The 22,269-nt window shown below is 37.5% G+C and overlaps 1 protein-coding gene across 2 annotated transcripts in view; it reads left to right on the plus strand.

Moving 5' to 3' along the window:
• The window catches only part of card11 (caspase recruitment domain family, member 11), a 39,238-nt gene that overhangs the window by 15,682 nt on the left and 1,287 nt on the right, over positions 1–22,269 (plus strand). The window contains exons 2-23 of one of the 2 annotated variants that reach the window (XM_038267368.1): positions 871–1,074; positions 1,381–1,518; positions 3,236–3,412; positions 3,877–4,025; positions 4,374–4,553; positions 4,844–4,990; positions 6,096–6,221; positions 6,325–6,519; positions 7,855–7,992; positions 8,257–8,320; positions 8,418–8,614; positions 9,116–9,225; positions 9,317–9,357; positions 9,488–9,599; positions 9,694–9,895; positions 11,662–11,788; positions 14,609–14,852; positions 15,861–15,945; positions 16,288–16,383; positions 17,070–17,187; positions 20,631–20,813; positions 21,344–21,465. In XM_038267368.1, coding sequence (XP_038123296.1) covers positions 871–1,074; positions 1,381–1,518; positions 3,236–3,412; positions 3,877–4,025; positions 4,374–4,553; positions 4,844–4,990; positions 6,096–6,221; positions 6,325–6,519; positions 7,855–7,992; positions 8,257–8,320; positions 8,418–8,614; positions 9,116–9,225; positions 9,317–9,357; positions 9,488–9,599; positions 9,694–9,895; positions 11,662–11,788; positions 14,609–14,852; positions 15,861–15,945; positions 16,288–16,383; positions 17,070–17,187; positions 20,631–20,813; positions 21,344–21,465 — 3,155 coding nt within the window. The remainder of the gene's footprint in view (positions 1–870; positions 1,075–1,380; positions 1,519–3,235; positions 3,413–3,876; positions 4,026–4,373; positions 4,554–4,843; positions 4,991–6,095; positions 6,222–6,324; positions 6,520–7,854; positions 7,993–8,256; positions 8,321–8,417; positions 8,615–9,115; positions 9,226–9,316; positions 9,358–9,487; positions 9,600–9,693; positions 9,896–11,661; positions 11,789–14,608; positions 14,853–15,860; positions 15,946–16,287; positions 16,384–17,069; positions 17,188–20,630; positions 20,814–21,343; positions 21,466–22,269) is intronic. The other variant, XM_038267379.1, reaches the window with a different exon arrangement.

The raw sequence follows: 22,269 nt of genomic DNA on the forward strand, positions 1-22,269 counted from the left end.
TTCTTTCGTTGTTTCTTTCGTTGTTTCTTTCTTTGCACAGGTAAACAGCACATTTCTTCTTCTACGCTTGCATTATCGGCAGAGCAGACGCTGAATGCGCACTTCCTTCCGGTTTGGTCTGCCGGCTTCCGTAGAATCGTGAGCGCGCATGGGGGCGCTATTAGGAAAACCTATACACTACTGTTTAGGCTCTAAAACGTTCTAAATGACTTCGTTTCGAGTAAATTCTGGATGCTACCCACTCAGGACACTTGGATTACATTGGACGAGCAGTATGGAGGAATATTGACACGTTTTTGTGGACTTTTGTGGACCTTTCTGTCTCGGGCGCCATAGACCTCCATTATTTGAATGTCAGCAGACAGCAAGAAGCCTCCCAGATCTCCAGATGCATTTGAGATATCAAAAAAGTACTCCAGAGTTTTGTTCAGCATGGGGGTGAGTAGAAAATGAAGGCTAATCATGTTTTGGGTGTACTATTCCTTTAAAGCTCAGCATACCGTCTCGCTAACCAGCAGTCTACAGACTGACCAACTTCATCTATCTCCACTCCACCACCAGTTTCAGGCCTGGGGGGAAACAGCCCTGTTCTTTACCCCTGTTCATGCATATCTATCAAAATTAAATGCTATGTTTCCTGCTAAGGTCTGTGCGCCAGAGACCAAGTAATTGTATCAATAAATTTCTTCTAACGTCTTTTCTCTTCATGTGAGTTTTTCAGATTGAATTCTTGTAAACTCTTTGGAATGAATCAAACATGTACTCTTAGGATTATTTTAAGGTTTAGTTTGTGTTTGAGGCTCAAGATGACAAAAACCAAGAAAAGTAAATAGTTCCTACTGTTTTTTTTTTCTTTTTTTGGTTTTTCAGACTGGGAGATGGAGAACGGAAATGGGACATTGGAAGATGTCGATGCATTATGGGAGAAGGTGGAGAGCAGGCGCTACGAGCTGTGTCGCAACATCACTCCGGCGAAGTTGACCCCCTACCTTCGACAATGCAAGGTCCTGGACGAGCAAGACGAGGACGAGATTCTCAACTCCCTGCTGCTTCAGGCAAAAGCAAACCGAACAAGTGAGTAAAAATATGCGAGCTGATCTGTTAATACAACTCCCCCTTTCTAAGATATGCTTAAAGATTTGAACTGGAGTTGTTGTGTTGTTGTTCTGGGGGCGTTTTTTACCTGAATGTTAGAAAAGCTTTTATTAAACCTGACTAAACAGTAGATTTTGAGTAAGGATTCCCGTTCTAGGAGTTGGTTGATTTTCTTTTCTTGATTCTGAACAGAATAAGATCTTCTTCATACAATAATAACAGAGGAACACAGGGTTTGCATTGGCTGAACTTAAAAGAGAAACACTTTTCTTTTAACCTTTTCAGGTCGTCTTCTCGACATCCTTCGCACTAAAGGAGAGCGAGGCTATGGGGCCTTTTTGGAGAGTCTGGAGTTTTATTACCCCGAGCTTTACAAGTCGGTCACAGGAAATGATCCCACAAGACGCTTCTCCACCATCGTCGGTGAGATACAGACGCACCCTTTTCATGTTTCTATTCATGACGATTGTCAACTTTAATGCTTTTTAAGTGGGATTTTTACTGATTCACCAACATGCAGGATGGATTGATTGTGAAGGGGAAGGAAAATAATAACGGTGTGATTTTTTTTTCCTTTTTACGAAAAGATTCGGAAAAGGCTGTGATTTTAGTTTCAGCATTCCTGTGATGTCCCTAGTTGAACTTATAGGAATGATTGAAAGAAAGCGAATATAATCCTAATCAGATACATCCTGATTCAAGTTTTCTACAGGTCGTGGTGGGGATTGAAATATAAAGAAATGCTCTGGTCAAATGATACGCTGTCTTGCAGAAAACTAGCAATGCATAGCACCCTAAGCACACTGTTGAAACAGCTGTACATGGTGAGGGTAGCATCATGCTGTGGGATGCTCTGAAATATGGGCTGGAATGGAGCTAAAGGTGGGAAGATTTTCAGTAGATAGAGGTAAGATGTGGAACTTCCAGCAAGAGAATAACCTAAAATGCACACATTGAGCTTTGATTGAATGATTAAGATTGTTTTAGCATGGTCTAGTCAAAGTTCAAACATTAATAAAAATAATTAAAACAATATTAGTGATGGTTTATTTGATAGTGTGATTCTCAGTTTAAAGATTTCTCATTTATCCCCATGTAGTAATATTTCTTCCTATTAATTTTTATAAACTTAACTTAAAGGACACTGAAGAAGTTTATCACAGCCTTTGGTTGGTGGGGTTACTGGGGCATACTGGATGCAACCAGTGGGCAAGAGAGACTAGTCCTTTGTAACACGGGTGGGATTGTTCATATTACAGGGAGATTCAAGGTAACAAAACATTCCTGAATAGACTGTGCCTCTCTTCCTCTTTTTTCCCCCCACAGTTGAAGTGCTAGATCTATTATCATACATAAGACTTTCCTGCAAATAAATTTCACAGTTCTTAGAGCTTGAATCTAATGAGTAAACCAAAGTTTTATTTTTTAAGCATTTTTGATGTAAAATAATTGACTGTTTGTTAGCAGATGATACAATCACATTGGATTATTAAAAAGATGTTAATCATTGGTGAAATAAACCCGACTGGTGTGTATTTTATAGTGGTGTGATTTGAAATGATTCTAATAGATTAATAAAATATTGCATCAGAGGGGCTTAATAGAAAAGCGCCAAACCTCTTAGTGGTTTTGCTTTAATTCAAAGATTTTAAAAATTGTCCTTTTTTGTTCTTCCATCAAATAACATCTTATAGAAGAAAATAAATGCTTCCTTTTTATGAAACATTTTAGATTTTCACTTGTTTTAAAACCTAAAAGTGCAAAAAAGTATGTTGGTTTTTTTAAAACCAAACAGATTTCATACAGAAGATAATTAACAAAAATAATAAGTTGTGCTTTATTAAAAGATCATGTAATATTAGCGGCTGTAAACACCCTTTATTTAGTGTACTCGGGGCAAAATAGCTCTTTGTGTTTTAAGGGTTGTAGACCTTTGGTCAAGCATATACATTTACCTTAAAGTTTGTATCTGCATTATCTGCATGCATGATTTTTTTTTGTTGGTTTTGAAAATAACGCAGCAAAACCTGCAACTATAGAGCAGTAAGTTCTGCTGAAGCAAAGTCAGTTTTGTGTACAATCTGATGATGTAAAATAGTTTCTAAATTAATTTCTTCTTCTTTTTTTTCTCCCACCTTAGTTGAAGAAGGTCAGGAAGGTTTGACCCAGTTCCTCATGAACGAATTGATGAAACTGCAGAAGAATACCAAGGTCAAGACCCTGCAGAACACAGAGCTCAGCAGAAGGACTCGCACACTGGAGGACGAGTATAAGAAGCTACGCTTGGCTAATCAGGAGCTTCAAGCCTTTCAGCAGAGTAAAGATTGATCTTATTTAACCAATGGCGACTAGTTTCACAATTTGTACCCCTTACATAGATCAACAGTTAAGCTTTTTTACTGAAAACTTTAACCCCACCACTGGTACTCGGTTTACCTCTTTCGGTGCGCCACAATTCAGCTTAACAAGGATTTTTTTTTTTATCACATAGCATACAAAAGGCTGCTTTTGAAACTAGGACACTGTGGTCTTTGTTATCATATCCTGTGTAGTTAACATCTGCAGCTGGCACACTAAGGCTTCTTTAAACAGGTTCTAAAAATACTGCCAGAAAGTTGTCCACGTAACTTAAGCTAAGCAAACTCTTAAATAGGATATCATCCAGCAGGTCTACAAACACATTTACTATCTATATCTATCAAGACCATTTGTTTTCAGATGTCCATTGGGCTAAAGAATATTTTTATTTCATAAATTGATTTTATGGTTGATTTGTTTTAGGGTACAACAAGTTAAGAGAGGAGAGGAACAGCTACAGTGATGAGCTGCTGAGGGTAAAGGATGAAAACTACAAACTGGCCATGAGGTACGCCTCGCTCAGCGAGGAGAAGAACATGGCCGTGATGAGGAGCCGAGACCTGCAGCTTGAGGTTGTCCAACATTAACAAATAAAAATGCAGTGCCTTGCAAAATTTTCCACAACCCTTTTAGTTTTTGCACATTTAGTCAATGAACCGCTGTTAACTGTCAATAATGCACTCCATAAATCTGGCCTTTTTTTGAAACACAAAAGGAATCTTGAATTAAATCAGCAGAGATTCTGTTTGTAGTGGTGGAAAAACTAAATCTGCAGATTTTTGTTTGGGGAAAAAAAAATCCCTAAATATACATTAAGGTTGTGGTTGTAGTGTGACAAGGCACTGGATTTTTTCTGTTTTTTTTTATCTGAGGTTTAGGAGTGGGTGTTGAGCAAATGTTGGATTCTGTTTGTTTTGAAGATCGACCAGCTGAAGCACAAACTAAACAAAGTAGAGGAGGAATGCAGGATGGAGAGGAGGCAGAGTCTCAAGCTGAAGAATGACATTGAGAACCGACCCAAAAGAGAGCAGATCTTTGAGCTGGAGAGGGAGAATGAAATGCTCAAGATCAAAGTGCAGGAACTTCAGGCCATCATACAGGTAGGGAAGATATATCTGCTCAAGCATAAGGGGCCCATGCTATTAACAGTTGTGAAGCTAAGCTGATGGATCCCTGGATAAGCCTGTAAATGGACCTAATATGAGCTTTTAAGCATTTGACTCCAGCTGCCACCTGCAGTTTGTTGATCAGTTGAAGCTGATTGGAACTGAGTGTGAGACAAAATAATGACGTCCTACAGAGTATACAGGGAAACAGTTCAGCTTTTAATTCTTATGTCAAGAAAAAAGCTTTGACCTTGAAATAACTCTACTTTCTGTATTTTATTAAGTCTGGCCAATTACCTGCATCAGAAAAGGTCATCCTTGACATTCTGGAGCATGACAGACAGGAAGCTCTGGATGACAGACAGGACCTGGTGAACCGCCTCTACAATCTGCACGAAGAAGTCCGACAGGCTGAGGAACTAAGAGATAAGGTTACAGCTTCGCACAATACACCACTCCCACTGTGAGCATTGTAAGATGGTCATGTGGTTCAGTGGTTACTAATTTAAATGTGGCTTTTCTCTTGTATGCTTCTTTGCTTTCCTGCCTTTCTTTCTGTTTCTCAATCTGCCTTTTACTTTTACTGTACAGCTCTTTTTAAACTCATTACGCACCTTTCGGCAACGCAAAACAATCTGAACATGTAGTTAATGTTGCAGAGAGAAGAAGGTAACTGTATCCAGCTCAGTTTAGTTCAGTTTATATAGCGACAATTCACAACAGGTTTTCAGAGACAATTCGAGAGATCATCCGCTCAGATTTGTTCAAAGTTTTTTTAATCTAAGAAATCTCATCTGACTGCATCCAGGCAGCAATTTTGCAGGACTCAGCAATCCCTTTGCAGCGATCCCTCAAACTGAGTGCCCATGCAGCAACAGTAGAGAGGAAAAACTCTCTTTTAAGTGATGCCAACAAGGGGTTCAAGGAGAGAAAAAGTAGACATAAAAGATGAACATTCAAGCACTGATCTATAATGACTTTCTAAGTTAGAAAAGGCCACGGTAAACTATCTCCATAGGTGGCTCTCTCTAAGAAAGGACACTTAAGCAGATGAGCTTTGAGACAGTTTTTATGTCAAAGGGATGAAAGACAGTACATTTAGGATGGAGTCACAGCCAAACAGGAACAGACCAGCAGAGAGAGCATTAAATTAGAGGTTGAACTAACAATTACTGTTGAATGGGAGAATAGAGATAGAATGAAGCAGAATGATGAAAAGTTGTCCTTTTGTCCCCCAGCAGTCTAAGCCTATAGCAGAATAGTTTGTCACGTGTTGCGATTATAGATTGCTATAGATTGCTGCTTAACAAATGCCATTATCAAATGTTTTAAAACCCAGACTATGTTGTTAGGACTGAAAATGGTTCAGTCAACATATTTATGGACAGAATGGCTCTTTTAAGTCAGAGGAAGGCGTTGCACTCTTTTTTTCAGTCAGCTGACTGCCAGTGTGCAGCAAAAATCTGCAATTAGTTTTAAATGTCTTTGGAGAAAACAAAATATTAACACCAGCACTGCTGTCTGTTTTCTGTGTAGTACTTGGAGGAGAAAGAGGACCTTGAGTTGAAGTGCTCTACCCTGCAGAAGGACTGTGAGATGTACCGCAAACGCATAGACACCATCTCTGCACAGCTGGATGAGGTGGAGAAGGAGAGGGACCAGGTGAAAACCCACCTCACACCACTGCCCATACGTTGAAGCGTCTGTAACTCAGCACAATAATCGCTTTTTTCCCCCCCTTGTTTTGTTCCGTTGGCCGCGGCAGGCATTTCGCGCTAGAGATGAGGCACAGCACCACTTCTCTCAGAGCCTCATCGACAAAGACAAATATCGTAAGCAAATCCGGGAGCTGGAGGAGAAGAGCGACGAGCTCCATATTGAGATCGTTCGTAAAGAGGCTAAGTTGGTGACGCTGGAGAGTCGCCTGCGGCGGATGTCCAAGGATATTCCTCTGGACCAGGTCAGACCCTATGAAGTTATCATATTTCCCTCTGCTATTTGATCTGGTTGAACTGTAAAGTGCCTTGAGATGACATGTGTTGTGAATTTGGCGCTATATAAATAAACTGAATTGAATTGAATTGAATTGACATGCTATATATATACCATTTGTGTTTTGCTGTAAATGTGAAAATATCCTTAATGTTAGCATATTGCTCTAGATTATATGACAACAATTATTGAATCAGATATAGTCAGTGTATAAATTCCAAAACTTTATTAGTAAAGAGACTTCTTTTTCCCCAGCTTTTATTGTCATTACAACTACAGAAAAACAAAATTTACTCTCTGTATTTAACCCATCCCCTTGAGGAGCGGTGGGCTGCCATTGTGTGGTTAAGGGTCTTTTGCTCAGGGACCCAGAGTGGCAGTCTGTGGGAGTTAGGCTTGAACTCAGAACCTTCTCGATTCCAAGCACAATGCTCTAACCACTAGGCCGCCACTCCTCAATAAGAACTCTGTTCAGGTTCATTTGTTCTTAATTACAGCTGGATAATCTCACTCTGGGAAATTCAGAGCAATCCAATCTTTTTTATGGTACATTTATTTATTGGTTAAAAATTTTTTTTAAATAGATATTGTATTCAGAATCTCCAGGTGTTTCCAACTGTTTAAATGAACTAGTGCAAAAATACCCAAGGAGCCTTTGGAAGAGAATTGAGTCCACAGTATGGAAAACCCTCCATCGTACTGAATTCTCATTCATAGTAGTGTCCTCCAACACATTTGCATTTTACGATCAAGTAATATTAATCAAACTCCTTTTGTTTGATGTTTTGTCACTTCCAAGTAACAGGTTAGCATGTAGACCAGCATATCATGGGGAACTAATGACACCAGTAAGCTGCTGTGCTGCACCTCTAAGTGTGGTGACAAAAAGTAAAGAATGAATTCATAGCCATTTCTGTTAAAGGATTCTGAGAGTATACCATAGATTAGATCAAATATTCCTCAAAACTGTATAATGCTCAAATTAAAGGTTGGACTTTTCTAAAGGTTTCAATGTTTCTAAAGCCTTTTATTGTATACATGAAAATTTTAGCTCTTTATTTATCTATTAATATTCTGCAAATCCAAAATAACAGTATTCCCAGCAGACGGTGTTACCTATCCAATGTTGGAAAATAAATACAAAGAACATGTTAAACATAAAGGAAAAGTTTGTTGTCAAAAGCTTCTTTTCTAACTTCTTTTTGCATTTGGCTCTGCTGCACTTATAAAATCAGCTTGTATATAAACTTGATGTAAAGTAAAAGGAACTTTGTTTGTATTCCTCCTATTTTGTTTCTTGCAGAGTTTACCCAGAGACATGCCGTTACCCTGCATCTCACATGCGCCCGAGGATAAACAAGATTGGTCCAGCGACGAGTCCCAGTCCCAGTCTGAGAAGCCACGACTCGTACGCAGGCCCAACCTTAAAGAGCGTATAAATGTAGTTATTCCATTTTCGTCGGGGGTGCACCATCTTCTACTTTTTATGTCATTTAGCATAGCTTGCTTTGTTCAATAACCTGGTTAAAAAAAAAAAGGATGATAAAAGTGTCAAGAAAATATTAACGATTAGGTCTTCAAGTACTTTAAAATCTAAAATTTATGAAGGTCTTTCTGGTTTTTTGATTTGCTCTTGATTTTCATATGCATTTTTATCCCTGCTTATAAAGGAGTCAGTAAGAAATATTGATCTATTGTCATTTAGACACGAGGTAAATCTCCAGTGCTCAAAGACATCCAGATTAACTCAGATGCCAGCCAACGCCCAGGTATGCTGGATATTGTTATTCAATCTTACAATCCATCAGCCAATAACAACACCAGGCTTTTTGTGCAATTTCATCTCCATTTTTCCTCACCTTTCAGCTCCAGCCACCATCAGCAATGGAGATTTGCTTGATATTCAGATGCCAAACATCAACGGCAACAACAACTCCGTCCCTCCCTCACCCATCTTCCCAGTGTCCCCCACTTACCCCTTGCCGTCTGCCTCCCCGCTGTCGCCCTGTCCCTCACCCCTACCGAACAACTGTAGCAATTTTGAGCAGCAGCGACAAAATTTGGTGAGTAGTTGCCTGAGTAATGGGCTCATTTGATTAATTGAAATTCAATTTGATGTTTATTTCTATTAATTATTACCTATTTATCAACCATTGTTGTAGTTTAAACCGATAAATTATTCGAAATATGGAATTTATAATTAAGTTTTAATTATTTTAACTAAATTTAGTTAGATTTTGATTATTTTAGTTCAATGCAACTATTAAAATTATGATCATAGAGAATGAAAATTAACAGATTTGATTTTTGATCATTTTAATTAAAACTATTTCATTAAGTTTAAATTTATGTTAATTTATTGAAAGTGTTTTTGAAAATTTTGAAATGATTCATTCAATAATTTTTTTCAACTGTTCACTTATTTTGTTATCTTTAATCAGTTTACTATTCATCTAAATTTAGTTTCTTTTTATTTAATGATTTAATTCAAATCAAGTCTGCTAAAAAGAAAATGAAATGACAACAAATTAGATAAACAGATTTGTTTTTTCTTTTGCTTGAAGCTTCAGCGTTTCCGTACCGACAGCATCCTGTCAATTGTCCCTGAGCCCCCTGAAAAGGCTTCCCTTTATCGCAGAGAACGGGAAAATGAAAATGACTTCCAGCACCGCAGGTAAAACAAACGTTTCTGGTCTCCTTTCCATGGGAGTTTAATCTAACATTAAAGTTTGCACAAAAGTCCTTACCTTCTGTTTTCTTTGTAGCCACTTAGACTATGATAGTGACAACATGGACATGGAGTGTGGTAATGAACTTTTATTTAACCCTGAGAAAAAACATGAATAATACAGTTGATGTTTGATCTCTAACTCTTTTTTAAATCAACATCTTGACCAATCTGTCTCTCTGTGTTTGCATTTAATGTTCTGCCTCAGAAGATGGCCCCAACTCCGTGATCTCTTCCTCCTCCTCTCATCAATCAGAGGGGATGGACACATATGATCTGGAGCAGGTCAACAATATCTTTAGGAAATTCTCTTTGGAAAGGTATCCTACAACTTCCCATGTTCCTAATTTTACAAACCTCCATAAATCAAGTACTCTTCAAGTGGTATCCTCATTTGTGGGAACTGGTGCGCAGGCCGTTCCGCCCGTCTTTGTCCTCCTTCTCTAGAATCAGCGCCACCATTAAGCCAGTGCAGCAGCTGTCGCTGCAAGGTGACAACCTCCTGAGGGACGTCACACTGGTGGGTGGCAATGAGAGCGGGATTTTCATCTCATCGGTTCAGTCTGGGTCTAACGCAGAGAGAGCAGGACTGCGGGAGGGCCACCACCTCTTGCTTGTAAGCAGTTCAATTTTTGCACATCAGCAGGTTTTTCCTGAAAAATAAACAGGCTAACTACTTTTTAAAACTGCTAAATACACATAGAAATGAAGAGAGTTGACTTTGTGCTAGGATCCGATAAATTATTGAATTCTTCAAGGAAAATGTTATTTGACATGTGTTAATATCCTATAGAATATTATATGTAAAGAGGTCTGCAGCGGCTCTTAACCTTAAACTAAGTGAAATACTTCGAAAATCTAAATTTCAAGCCAAGGCTCCTATTGGAGGACAGAACAAGACCTTATTACTTTTGTAACATTTAAAACATATGAATATTTTGATGGCAAAAATGAATGTCAATGTAATAATAAGAAACGCCCACTTGCCCTAACATTTTTAGAAAAATAAAATGTTTTACCTTTTTAAATTATCAACTTTACTTTTTAACTTTTCAATTGAACTTCTTCGCTTAGAGTTTTACCTTTTTTTGTTCTTAAGTTGTTAACTTTTTTTTTCAACTTAATCTACAGTAGGTAATATATCATTCATGGGCTCATCTAATTGGTCAAATACAAAAATAACATGTTTAGCCAATTAGCAGTATCTTTGCTGAATGGCTGGATATAGATCTTGTGCTTCTAGACTTAGTGGATGGGGGTGAATTCATTTGTAAGGGGTATGCTAGCGATCAAAAGTGGTAACTTGCCCTATAAAGGCTTAATAATTTCAGAAATAGTTAATATAACAAATGCTAAAACGTTCAAGCATTTTTTTCTTATTTTAATAGCCGCTCTGAAATTGGTCATGAGAATTACCTCAAAGGTACCACTAATGCTTTATTTTTAGTGGAGGTGCACTGGTTGCAGTTTTTTGTCCAATCACTGATCTTTAACAAGCCTGAAATGTAAAATTCAATTGTGACTGATACAGATTTTTGTTCAGCAATATTTTTAGTAAGTAAGATCACAATATACATAAAAGCATTTGTTGGGAAAAAGCAATGAAACAGATGAAATCGATACTTGTTCCAACTGCTCAAGATATAGCAGAAAATTGAGAGTGGCATTGGATCAGATTGGTTTTACTTTTAAGAATCTGCTGATCAGCGATGTACTAAAATTAAGGAAATCAAAGCGGAACGATTGGCTGAGCAAACAATCACTGCGGCCCTATTTTTTTAGATCTATTTCTCTGCACATTAGGTTCGAAAAACTAACCTTTAATTCACCATTTACTAAAAAATATAAACTGCCTGTAGAAGAAAATGTATCCGTCCTTTAATTTGCAATAAGTCTTTATTATTGTTAAAGCTAATAACATTTTTTTAAAAGTGTTTCTTTAAGAATTAAATATAATTTCCTTGTGTAGATTTTATTAAAAAAGAAAAAATGTTTTTTTTATCCTCAAAAACTCAAAATTTGCATCTCTAATTAAGGTTTGTTCAGCTTGACTGAATAAGAACAGCTCTTACGCTGCAGACCCCTGATATAGCTCATATCAGTGCTGCACGTTCATTCCAGTGGCAAAGTGGCAACATTAGGCAACATTTAAAAAAAATGTGAAAAACACTAAATAAATTTAGGAAAATGGAATGACAGTCAGACTGGAAATTTAACTTATAATGTTTAGATACAGTCAGATGAGCACACTAAGAATATGGTTTTAATCTTGATCTAAAGCAACTGAGAGTTTCAGCGCTTTTACAGCTTTTCTGGTAGTTAATTAGTGGAGCATAAAAAAAGGATTTCTAAACCATGTTTGTTCTCTGATTGACTCACTAGCTTGAAGGGTGCATAAGAGGGGAAAACCAAAGCATTTCATTGGATACCAGTACTCAGGAGGAAGCCCACTGGACGTTGCAGCACTGCTCTGGACCAATCAAGCTGCACTATCGGGCCAGTTTGGATTGTAAGTACATTTTTGGAAAGACCTGTTTAAACTTGATTACTGATATCTGACCAACACGGTACAAACAAAGAAGACAAATCACAACATCTGTGGAAATTCAGAATTTTCAGACATATTCTTGTTGGGATATTTTATATTATAGAAAATATGTCAATAACGTAACTATTTAACACACTCCACATCATATTAATACAAGAATGAATGCTGGTATGAATTTGCAGGAGGATTGAAGAGTGAATGCCTTGTTTTTAAGCAGCAGTGCCTATAGTTTGGTGACAGAAGTGGATGGTTGGATGATCTGAGAGGCAGAGAGAAGCAGGGTGAACCTTTGGGTCCTTAAACTGTTGAAGACAAATTAATGTAACAGCGTATAACCTATGCTGTTATTTTCCACCAAATCAACAATATACTTCTTTAAACAAGCAAAGATAATGAAAGATATAAAAAAATATCCCCCATGTTCATCCTATTTGTATTGTACTATTTAGAAATGATTTACTAAGCAGCGTATTTTAATCTGAATTATTATGTAGAAGATGATCAGACTTGTAGGATTGTTTTTAACCATAATCTTTCTATGCATTAGATTAATACAGAAAAAATTTTCTTCTTTTTTTCAGTTTCACTATAAAATATGTCCATTATTTAATAAAGCACACTTTTTTATATTTTGTTCTTTAACACAAATATTTCAGTGGACCTAGGTAGTTTTTTAAGTCTTGGAACAACAAACAAGGGAACTGATGCATGCATTGAGCTTAACCTTTGTACCTGTAAAGATAAATTATGAGATCAAGGCTACCTTAATAGATTGGAGAAAATATGTAATTAGGTCCACTTTTTTTTTTTTCAGTAATGACTTTATTTGGTACAAACAGTGTGATCACTTATCAAAACAATTGCACCTGTAACTGAATGATTTTTTTATAGATTATGTAAAATAATATTTGTTGATAAGGACTTTCTTTATTTAGTGATTGTGTGCAACTCATTTGAGGAAGTTACGTCCCGTCCTTCGTGCTGACTACAGTTTGGTGTTGCACGCTCTCCTTGAGTGTGAAACAGATCCCTATTCGCTGTGGACGGACTTATAAACCATTCACATTCATATGTAATCGGTTTCGTAAGGGGCTTCATGTTGCCGATTATCTGCGAGTGAGGGAGTAGCCTCCGACAGGGAGAGGCCCAGAGTCTTTCAATTTAAAGAAGGAAGTCGTTCTATTTTGTTTTGATGTTACTGCAAGTTTGAGCTGTTCGAACTTGGGTGCTGTTTTGTTTGCTCCTAGGTCTCTTTCTTTATAATTTTGCTGTTTCAGTCAATCTGTAGCCATTTTGCTTGTTGTTTTTTTTGTTTTTTTCACTGTCCACTATGCAATGTTTTGTACTGGTGACTAGAACCACAGTCAGTTATACAAGGCGTGTGAGCATTTTAAAGGCCCAATCCCAAACCGGCCATTAAAACAAACTCTAAACCCTAACCCTTCATTTGCACGTTTCTGCAAAGGGTCTACCATATGAAGGGCTGACCCAAACCATGCAGTTGGTAGGGCGAGTGGAACTTTCAACCCCTGAACAGCGAGTCTGCATTAGAGAGGGTACAATGTAATATAGCAGAGGATGTAATGGAGAACTGATGGTGGAGGAAACACTGGCATTCAAACATATGTTCCTTTGGTTTGCTGCATCTTCATCGCACTGTCAGAAAATCACAAGTTGGAAAAAATAAAAAAGACGTCATCGCTTCCAAAAGGAGAGGTCCTCTTTGAAATAGTTGTATTTGACAATATATAATTTATTTAAAAGAAAGGGAGATATATTTGATGTCATGACAACCTGTGTCACATAGGTACAGCCACGCACATGAAGCCGCACTGTGTTGCCATAGTAACGACTGCTTCCCTTTTTTGTTGGAGGGAAGAGGAAAACCCTTTATTATTAATACCCCCCATGTACAGTCCAGGCACCTTCTACTGCTGGAGTGTGATTTCTCAAGGAGTGAACTTCGATAGTTAAGGGGTAGTGCCTAGTTTGCCGGTAAGGAAGACTAATTAAAACAGCCTACTATAGACTATAATTTTTGTTCAGTATTTTGTTCTCAATTTATCAAGTTTAAATGTGATTATAAGTTATTTAGAGGAGCTCCAGATTTATAAATACAGATTAATAATATAAATGTATGTTGGATTTATTTAAATTCCTTACTAACTTCCAGGCAGCATACCTTTGCTTTGTTTTTTATTTGAGATGGAAGCATAAAATGCCTTAGAATTAAATGCTCATTAAGTAAAATTTTTATTTTATAATCGGTTATTATACTTTCCACTTTTGGACAATTATCAATACTTTTGACTGAGAAGGGTATTCATGGTAAGACAAAATACCCAAAGAGGTACACAAGTCAAAAAAGGTTGGGAAACACTGAGCTAGTGGATATAAACAGAGGAAGGAGGAAGATGAAATAGGAAAACATAAATTACATACCTGATATATCATGGCGGACATGGTGCCATAATTTTTTCCATTTCCACGCATCTACTGCCTCCTGAGAGTCGCCTCTTTCTCACTGATTGGTTATTTTCAGTCTCTGCTTCTTTCAAGTTTATCTTCAGACTAAAAGGAGATAAAACAAACCCAGCATTTTACATGTGGTGTTATTTAACCTGTTAACTATTTAGCATGTACCATTGTCCTTTTAGCTGCTTCTAGTTGAATTTTGGTTAAGTTTTTAGGCTCTTCAAAAGCAACCCCTCTATTGACACACTTTAGTGTTCTATAAACCTAACAATCTTTCAATGATTAAATTGTTCTCTCATTCTCCAGCATATCGGCGGCTCCAGAGTAATCTCTCCGAAGGCAAGTTAGCGTCAGGAGACTCCTTCTATATCCGAGTCAACCTCAACATCTGTGGACAGGCGGATAGCTGCTCCTTGAGCGTCCGCTGTGATGAAGTGGTTCATGTTCTGGACACCAGGCACCAGGGCCGCTGCGAGTGGCTGTGCTCGCGGGTGGACCCCTACACCGGCTCGGACCTGGCCGAGCGTGGCACCATACCCAGCAACTCGCGGTAGGATTTTTAAACTGAAATGTGCAGATCAATTTGGGAGGAGTTTTGTTCAAAAGGAGTTTATCGCACGATCTCTTCTGGCAGAAAGCAGCTGCAAGAATGGATAAATATTGATGAAAAACCTCTTGTCCATTAATGAATTCTAAAGTTCTATTTCATCCCTACTGACCGCCAGAGGCGGTGCTTCAAGCACTGAATGATCATTCATGCGCATGCGCAGGTATGATCATTCAGTGCTTGAAGCACCGCCTCTGGCGGTCATCCGGGATTCATAGAACCGTAGTTACGGTAGTAACTTTCGTTTTTAATTCTTGTTTGTTTCGTTTCAGCTCAATATACAAAGATAAGCCAGAAAAATGCTTTTCTTATAGTGATTTGAAGTGATGGTGTAAAACACAATGGCTTCCTTTTGCTACAGTATATTACCATTTCCAACATTTTCATTTGGTTGAGCTTAACAAATCGCACACAGCGATTCAGGAACAGATGAGAAACACAGCGTCTTTATTCTAGAAAGGGTGAAAAAGTCATTTCCACTAAACTTCACTGAGAGATGCTAAAAGAAACAAAAGAAAACTGACAAATAAGAGAAAATAAACTAAATGAAGGCTTTAGTGGTCTAGGTAGAGTCCAGAATTAAACCCAAGTAAGATTCCATAGTGTGACCTGAAGCAAGACATAATCATGGAAAAAAGAAAAGGGTAAAAAAAAAATAAGGGTAGAAAATGAAAAAGACCAAAAAATAGCCATAATTTGCTTTTGACTGAATTCAAAAACTCATTTCTAGATTCTTTACCAAACACTGATGGCAGTGGTTGCACCATCAAATCTAATGAATCTATTTTTCAGTTTTTATTCGATCTGAAATATTTAAGATGGACCAAAAAACAAAAAATCTAAAGGGAATACAGAGAAAAGTTATAATGGAGGAAATACTTTTTGACATCCCTGTAGTGTTTCAAATGATTGCTGTGAGTGTTTTTTATGAGAGTCTGTGTGTGACTGCAGGGCTCAGCAGCTGCTCCTGGTAAAGATTCAGAAGTTTGTGTGTCGAGGTGGGAAAGAAGAAAATGAAAGCCAACGCAACAGCAGAGTAAGCATCCATCTAACTTATTTTATTGCTTCATGTAGTTTTCTCAAGTTTTCTATGGAGTTTATTTTTATCAGGAAACATTAAAAGAATGCTAATTTGGAAAATTAGTGGATTAAATAGTCAGAATCTGAATTTCTAAAGTTCTCTATTTTTAAAGCACAGCATGAATATAGATCTAGCTGGATTTACTTAAATCCTTAGTAGATTGTAACTAGATGCACAGACGCTGGTAAATTACATGTATTTCTTACCAAAAATACATTCAAATGTTGTCTAAATTATGGTATTTCTAGAAATGTTTTTACTGCTGAAGTGAATAATGTTATGATTCTGTCTGCTTAGGCCAGTTTACAGCCAGAAGAGGCCGGCTCCCCTCCCGATCCAAAGGCCAGTCCTCGTCTGTCCAGAGCCAGCATCTTCCTCAGTCAGATCCTGCAGGTATTAAAGTCCAATTTAGGCAATTTAGGCTCTTTGTTTTCACATAATACCTACAAAAGCAGTTAATGGGACTTTACTCAACAGACTGACAGAAGTTGTGCTTAATGGGGAAGTGGTTGGAAAACAAAACATGGTTTATCCTGTTTTATTTATTTAGCAAATAATCTGGGAAATAAAAATGAGGAAAAACATGGCAGGCATGTTTATTCAACCTATTAAAAACCTCTAAGCACATGATTGACTGACTTTCTACAGGTTCTCTATTAAATTTGACACTTAAGGCCATCCATGTACATGATCTGTCAGTATGTTATGCATTTGTTGTAAGTTTATCTACGCTCATCTCTCCATTAACCACAGCATGATGCCGCCACCTCCTTGTTTTACCATTAGCAGTGTGTGTTCAGAAAGAAGCTTGGTCTTAGTTTTCCATCAGATATGCACATCAGCTAAAAAGTTTGCTCTCATCCAACCAGAACAAGTTCTTCCACATGTTTCCTGAGTCCAGAGCACTCCCTTGCAGATTAGTCAAATTTAAAACTTAGATTAAATGGCACAATGGACTGCCCTGGACTCTATTAAGTGGCTTTATAGAAATGGAGACTGAATAGGTTTTTATTTTTAAAGGAAACCTGTTTAACCAAATACTGGATTACAAACCTTCTTCCCTGGGCTTTTGTCCCCAGTTCGTTAGCAGGGTGGATATCAAGTACAAGCGACTTAACAGCAATGAGCGTGTGAGGATCATCAACTCTGGAAGCACAACACTAGCAAGGCAGAGCTTTGAGCAGCTCAGACAAGAAGGTGAGCACACATTTTTGCTGACAAACCAGCATTCCTACAGCGGCGACAAGTCAGGGGAGAAGCTTAATGCTAGAGCTGTTTGAATTTCGCTCGAAGCGACAAATTAAGATGTGATGCAGAAAATAGGGGTGTTAGATGCTGTAACCACCAAAAGAAGCTTCAGTAGGAATTTATGTGTTGGTTTTTTTTTTTTTTCGTCACTTCAAAAGAAAATGCAACAGATCTCTCTGAAGGGAGATGATCGGTTAGATAAATAAAAAAGGAAATGGACGTGCAGCTGGGGTGCATAGACGGAGACAGCCGAGGGCTGAGGCTTCAGGTTGACATTGATGTTTATACCGAATGGAAAATTAAAAAAAGGTTTGAAAGTCAAAATGTGTTAGATCGATGAGCATGAGGTGTAATGTGTCAAAGAAAAACAGATTGTTGAAAGCGTTTGTGCTCACTTAGAGATGCTGACGTGTCAGAAGAGCTGACCTTTGTCCATCAGAGACTTGTGAAATGTGCGTTGTATAACAGAGTCAGTGAAAGCCGAACTTTCACAATATTTAGAGGTGTAAAAGCTGTGATAGCAGTGTACCCAGTCAGGGATGGAACGAAGCAGAAGCCATTCGGAGGCAGAGGAAGATAAAAAGGGAGGTTATGCTTCAGGGACCTGAGAGTTTTGTACGTTAAAAGAACTAATGAAAGTCATGTAAGTAAGGTTACCACTACCAAATGGAAAGTTACTCAACTAAAAGAGTTGCAAATAGACGGGTCAAGATTTTGACTACAGAATGCATTTCACTTCAACTTTAATAAACAGGTATAAGTTTGCTACAAATGTTGGCCTGCTACAGTATATGCACATACAGAACAAAATAATTTGAATGTTCAGGCTGATTTAAAATTAAAGTAAAAAAATTTTGAGGGAGTCCTCCCTCTCTCTATACTTATCTATTATCTATATTCACCTTTTCATCTTGTGGAAAAATAGCCCCACAGTATGATGCTGCTACTACCATACATCTAGCTTAGATTAAAAAGCTGCATTGTTACTCCTCCAAAAACCTTATGACTTTGAATCACTTTAATCTGTTTCTTTCCTCTCATTTCAACCATTTGACAGTTCTGGAGTCAAACGGTTGCAATTTTAAGATGCTACCTAAATCAAACATCCCAACTGATTTGGAGCATTCATTAAGCTTCAGAAACATCTCTATCTATCCAAGCCTAAAGCTCAGCAATCAAAGAGGACCTAGCTTAAGAAAAGTGTGGTTTATCCACATCCTGACCATTTTTTGATTACAGAAAATTCAGGTCAGACTTAATCATGTCAGATTGCCTCTGATTCTGAAGATATTTCTTTCAAAACATTGTGTTAAAGCAGTGTAGACTGAGTCCAATAGCATTGCTGTTACTAAGATTTTAAGTGGAATTTAAAAACAATTACAATGTGCTACTATGGAAAAAGAGGCAGGTGCTATGTATAAAAATAGTAAAAAAATAAAAAAAAGTCCCTCTACTACGTCAAAATGTGTGAATGACAGGATCGGAAAAAACAAAACAAAAAGTACTCCGGACACAGAGCTTTAAATATCCAAATGTTATGAGAAACAAAAGACAAAAACACAATCCTGACCACAACTTTAATAGTTAATGTCCAGATCCAGCAGTAAAGAACATTAATTTAGGATTTATGATATGGGCTTTAGAAGGGAAGGCATTTACCATGGTGCTAAAAAAAAAAAAAAAGCATGAGTGAATATTTAAATATGGTCTTCAATCTACTACATAGACTTGATATATAATATAATATGTCATATTTGACATTTTCATTTTCAGGTATGATTCAGCTAGTGTCTTAGGTAGAGTAACCTTTATTAAGAGTGCAAAAAGAGGGTGAAATCTGGCAGCAAGCTGCTAAGGAGTGAAGAGAAGAGCTAACCCACATAAACACAATGGTTACGCTGAGACAACAGTACTCAGTTAGAATGAGAGTTAATAATGGCAAAGATTAAAATAGTGATTTCGTCACTGAGGAGAGGAAGTCAGGTTATCTGAGAGCGTTAGAGTTTCAGAACTTCCAGAGCAGATAGAAATGTCTACATCTATTCACCGAAGGTGAGAAAAAAAAACTACAAAAACATATTTAGGAAATTTATCATTTCTGCTCCGACTCTTAAAAACTAAGATCTTCCAATTTGTCAGCAATCTCAATTATTCCAATAACCATGTCACCAGAGTATCCAGAGTGTTGGCCTTGTGGTTAGAGCAGTGCGCCTGTGCTCTGAGAAGGTTGCAAGTACCTGATTCAATCCCCACATGATCAGAGGTGGATAGAGTACCCAAATATTGTACTCAAGTTTACTTAAAAGTAAAAATAGTAATCTGACAAATGACTAAAGTAATGGTAAAAAGTAATTGGGGGAATAGGGCTACTCAAGCACTGATAATGACATCATCTGATTCAGTGTTTTATGAATTATTTAAATTTAAGAAACATGTAGTTGTAAATTTTGATACAAAATAATACATCCAATAATTAAACAATAATTCAAAAGGGAAAAAATACATTATACTTTTTTAAATAAAATCTCCCATGTCTTTATTAATCGTTTGTTATGTATGTAGCTCAGAATATGGCAAGTTACTTTCTGTAGCAGGATTCATTAAACTGTTTCCTCTATTTCCTTTCGACCACCAAGTGACGTGATCAGCGAATAAAAAAATTAACATTAAAACAAAGAAGCTGGAGCGCAAGAGTCCCAGTCATTAACTGTAGGTGTTTGTCTCTCTGGCTCTATTTTTGTTTAAAACAGCCTTGTTCTATATTTACTAAAGTTACACATGATGGATAGATTAAGCTAGACATTTTACTCAATTAAGAGTAAAAAGTATGACGCAGGAAACTAACTCTTTAAAGTATGTTTTTCTCAAAAGTTACTCAAGTGAATGTAACTGAGTAAATGTAACTAGTTACTACCCACCTCCTTCCATTGTTCAAGCTTTTGTTTGATCTTTGCTTAAATTGAGACTTGCGTAACATCTTTTTATCATGTAAACAGGGGAAGAAAAACCAACATCAGCTTCAAGGATCAGCCCAAAAAATAATCTGCATATAATGGAGATCAGTTAGACTGATGTAAAAAATAATCTGCATTAGTTGATCTCTGTTGACATAATGCATATGTGACTAAAAGCCACATTCCTAAAGTTTGATAGACCATTGTCACCATTTGTCAGCCAGAAAGTCGTATTTTTTGTCAATGCTGCTCTGCTCTGCAGTATTAGAGAATGTCATTATCGACTTATGTTTGTTTCTTTTGTTTAATCTTGTTTTATGTCACACGTGTTGAAAACAATGCCTACTGCTGAGGCAGAATGTGATGTGGCCAGCTTGTCTGTATAGCAGCAGGGTGTTGCATGCCTCTCTTTGTAATTGTGTGTTATCTATAAACCAGACGCTGCTGACCCAGACAACGACCTGAGCAGAGGTTTGAACCTGATCCCTTACAGTCCCGTCACCCCTCAGCGGACCCAAAGGAAAAGACCGGTTCTGTTTGCTCCGGCAGCGCTGGCCAAGACCATCATTAATAAAATCCTCAACATGGGTGCAGCCATGGATTTTATTAGCTGTAAACCGGGTAGGTGAAAGAAAGTAGTCTGTTTGTGTAAGAAATGTCATTTTATTGTCTCTGTAGGGCATGGGTAAGAACTGGTGAGATTCGGCGGAACTGTAATGTGATGAAAACGTTAAAAAGCGTAACCAGAGAAAGAATGAAGGCAGCAGAGAAGATGGCCTAGTTGATAACTGGTGTGACGATGCACTACGAGCACAATGACACAGATATTTTAAAAGAACTATTAAACCAAGATTAGCTGCTGTAAAAATGCTGAGAGGCCTTAGAGAAAATACGCCCCTGTCCCAAAGGAAATCTTCCTGTTCCTGATTAAACAGGTTCTTAACGTTAGCTGAACATCTGGCAAATCAAGATTCTTCTTTTATGACTTTCTGACATGGAGAGTCCCGAGGGTGAAAACCTCAGGTTTCTGTTCCCTCTGATAAACTCTGGTGTACCTGAGCAAATGAGAGCATTTTAAATGTCTATTCATATGACATTTCATTTCACTTTTTACCACCTCTCATTTTTCCGCTTTTTGCTTCCTGGTCCAGATACGCTGTCTAAGGAGGAGTTTCACCTGAAGCAGAATGTGGAGCCCTTCATTCACTACCAGGAGAAGCATGCCACATTTGAATGCATCACCCGGGAAAACATTGAAGCTGTCGCATCCAAAGTAGGTGTCTCTTATCAAAATGGGGTTTGGATGCTTGTTTAGACATGACATCTATTCTGAGGTGCTTCACAATATTTGAGGGACACGGTTTAATTGATAGAATGAAATATTCTCCTGACTTTCGAGAGAACAGAAATAGGAAGATGTTTATTTAGACAGCAACACTGAAAACCCACATTAACCAGTAAGACACAGCAGTGGCACTATTATGCTATGGGTCATAGGAGTGCAAACCATTCAGAATCGTTTTTGTTGGAGGATGAAAAAAGAAGCTGCAAACAGTTATTAACAACATCAGAATAACAAGACTGAAATGTTTTGGAAAAACAATAAAAGTCTGTATTCAATGTGGAGCAGAAGATATGAAAGAAATGTATAACTTGATTATGTGGATGGTTGGACTTGAAATAAACAAATACGTGTCATAAAGTTCAACAGTCTTGGATGTATGGGTAAGATAATTTAGGACTAAATTAGGTCAAAAACCAAGATAGTAATGGGTACATATTCAGGACCAGGGGTGGGTTTTGGTATAATAATCAACATGACTGAAAACCCAGGTGGTATGAACACCCAAAACATGATATGACCCAAAGTTATATCAGGTTTTAGCTTATGTGATACTGGACTACAGTTTAGAAAAAAAATTGTCTTTGTTTTCCTTTTTTCTTTAGCTGTATGACATATTTTCACTTTTTTAAATAAAGCAACAGGGGAATATCAGAACAAAATGACAAATAAAAATGTCGACTCTCGTGGCTGGTTGAAATCAACAGACAACCCGGCCAACAGGAAAAGAGATTA

Source organism: Cyprinodon tularosa, unplaced genomic scaffold (genome assembly GCF_016077235.1).
Source record: "Cyprinodon tularosa strain WSP-4 unplaced genomic scaffold, ASM1607723v1 ctg118, whole genome shotgun sequence".
Lineage (NCBI taxonomy): Eukaryota > Metazoa > Chordata > Actinopteri > Cyprinodontiformes > Cyprinodontidae > Cyprinodon > Cyprinodon tularosa.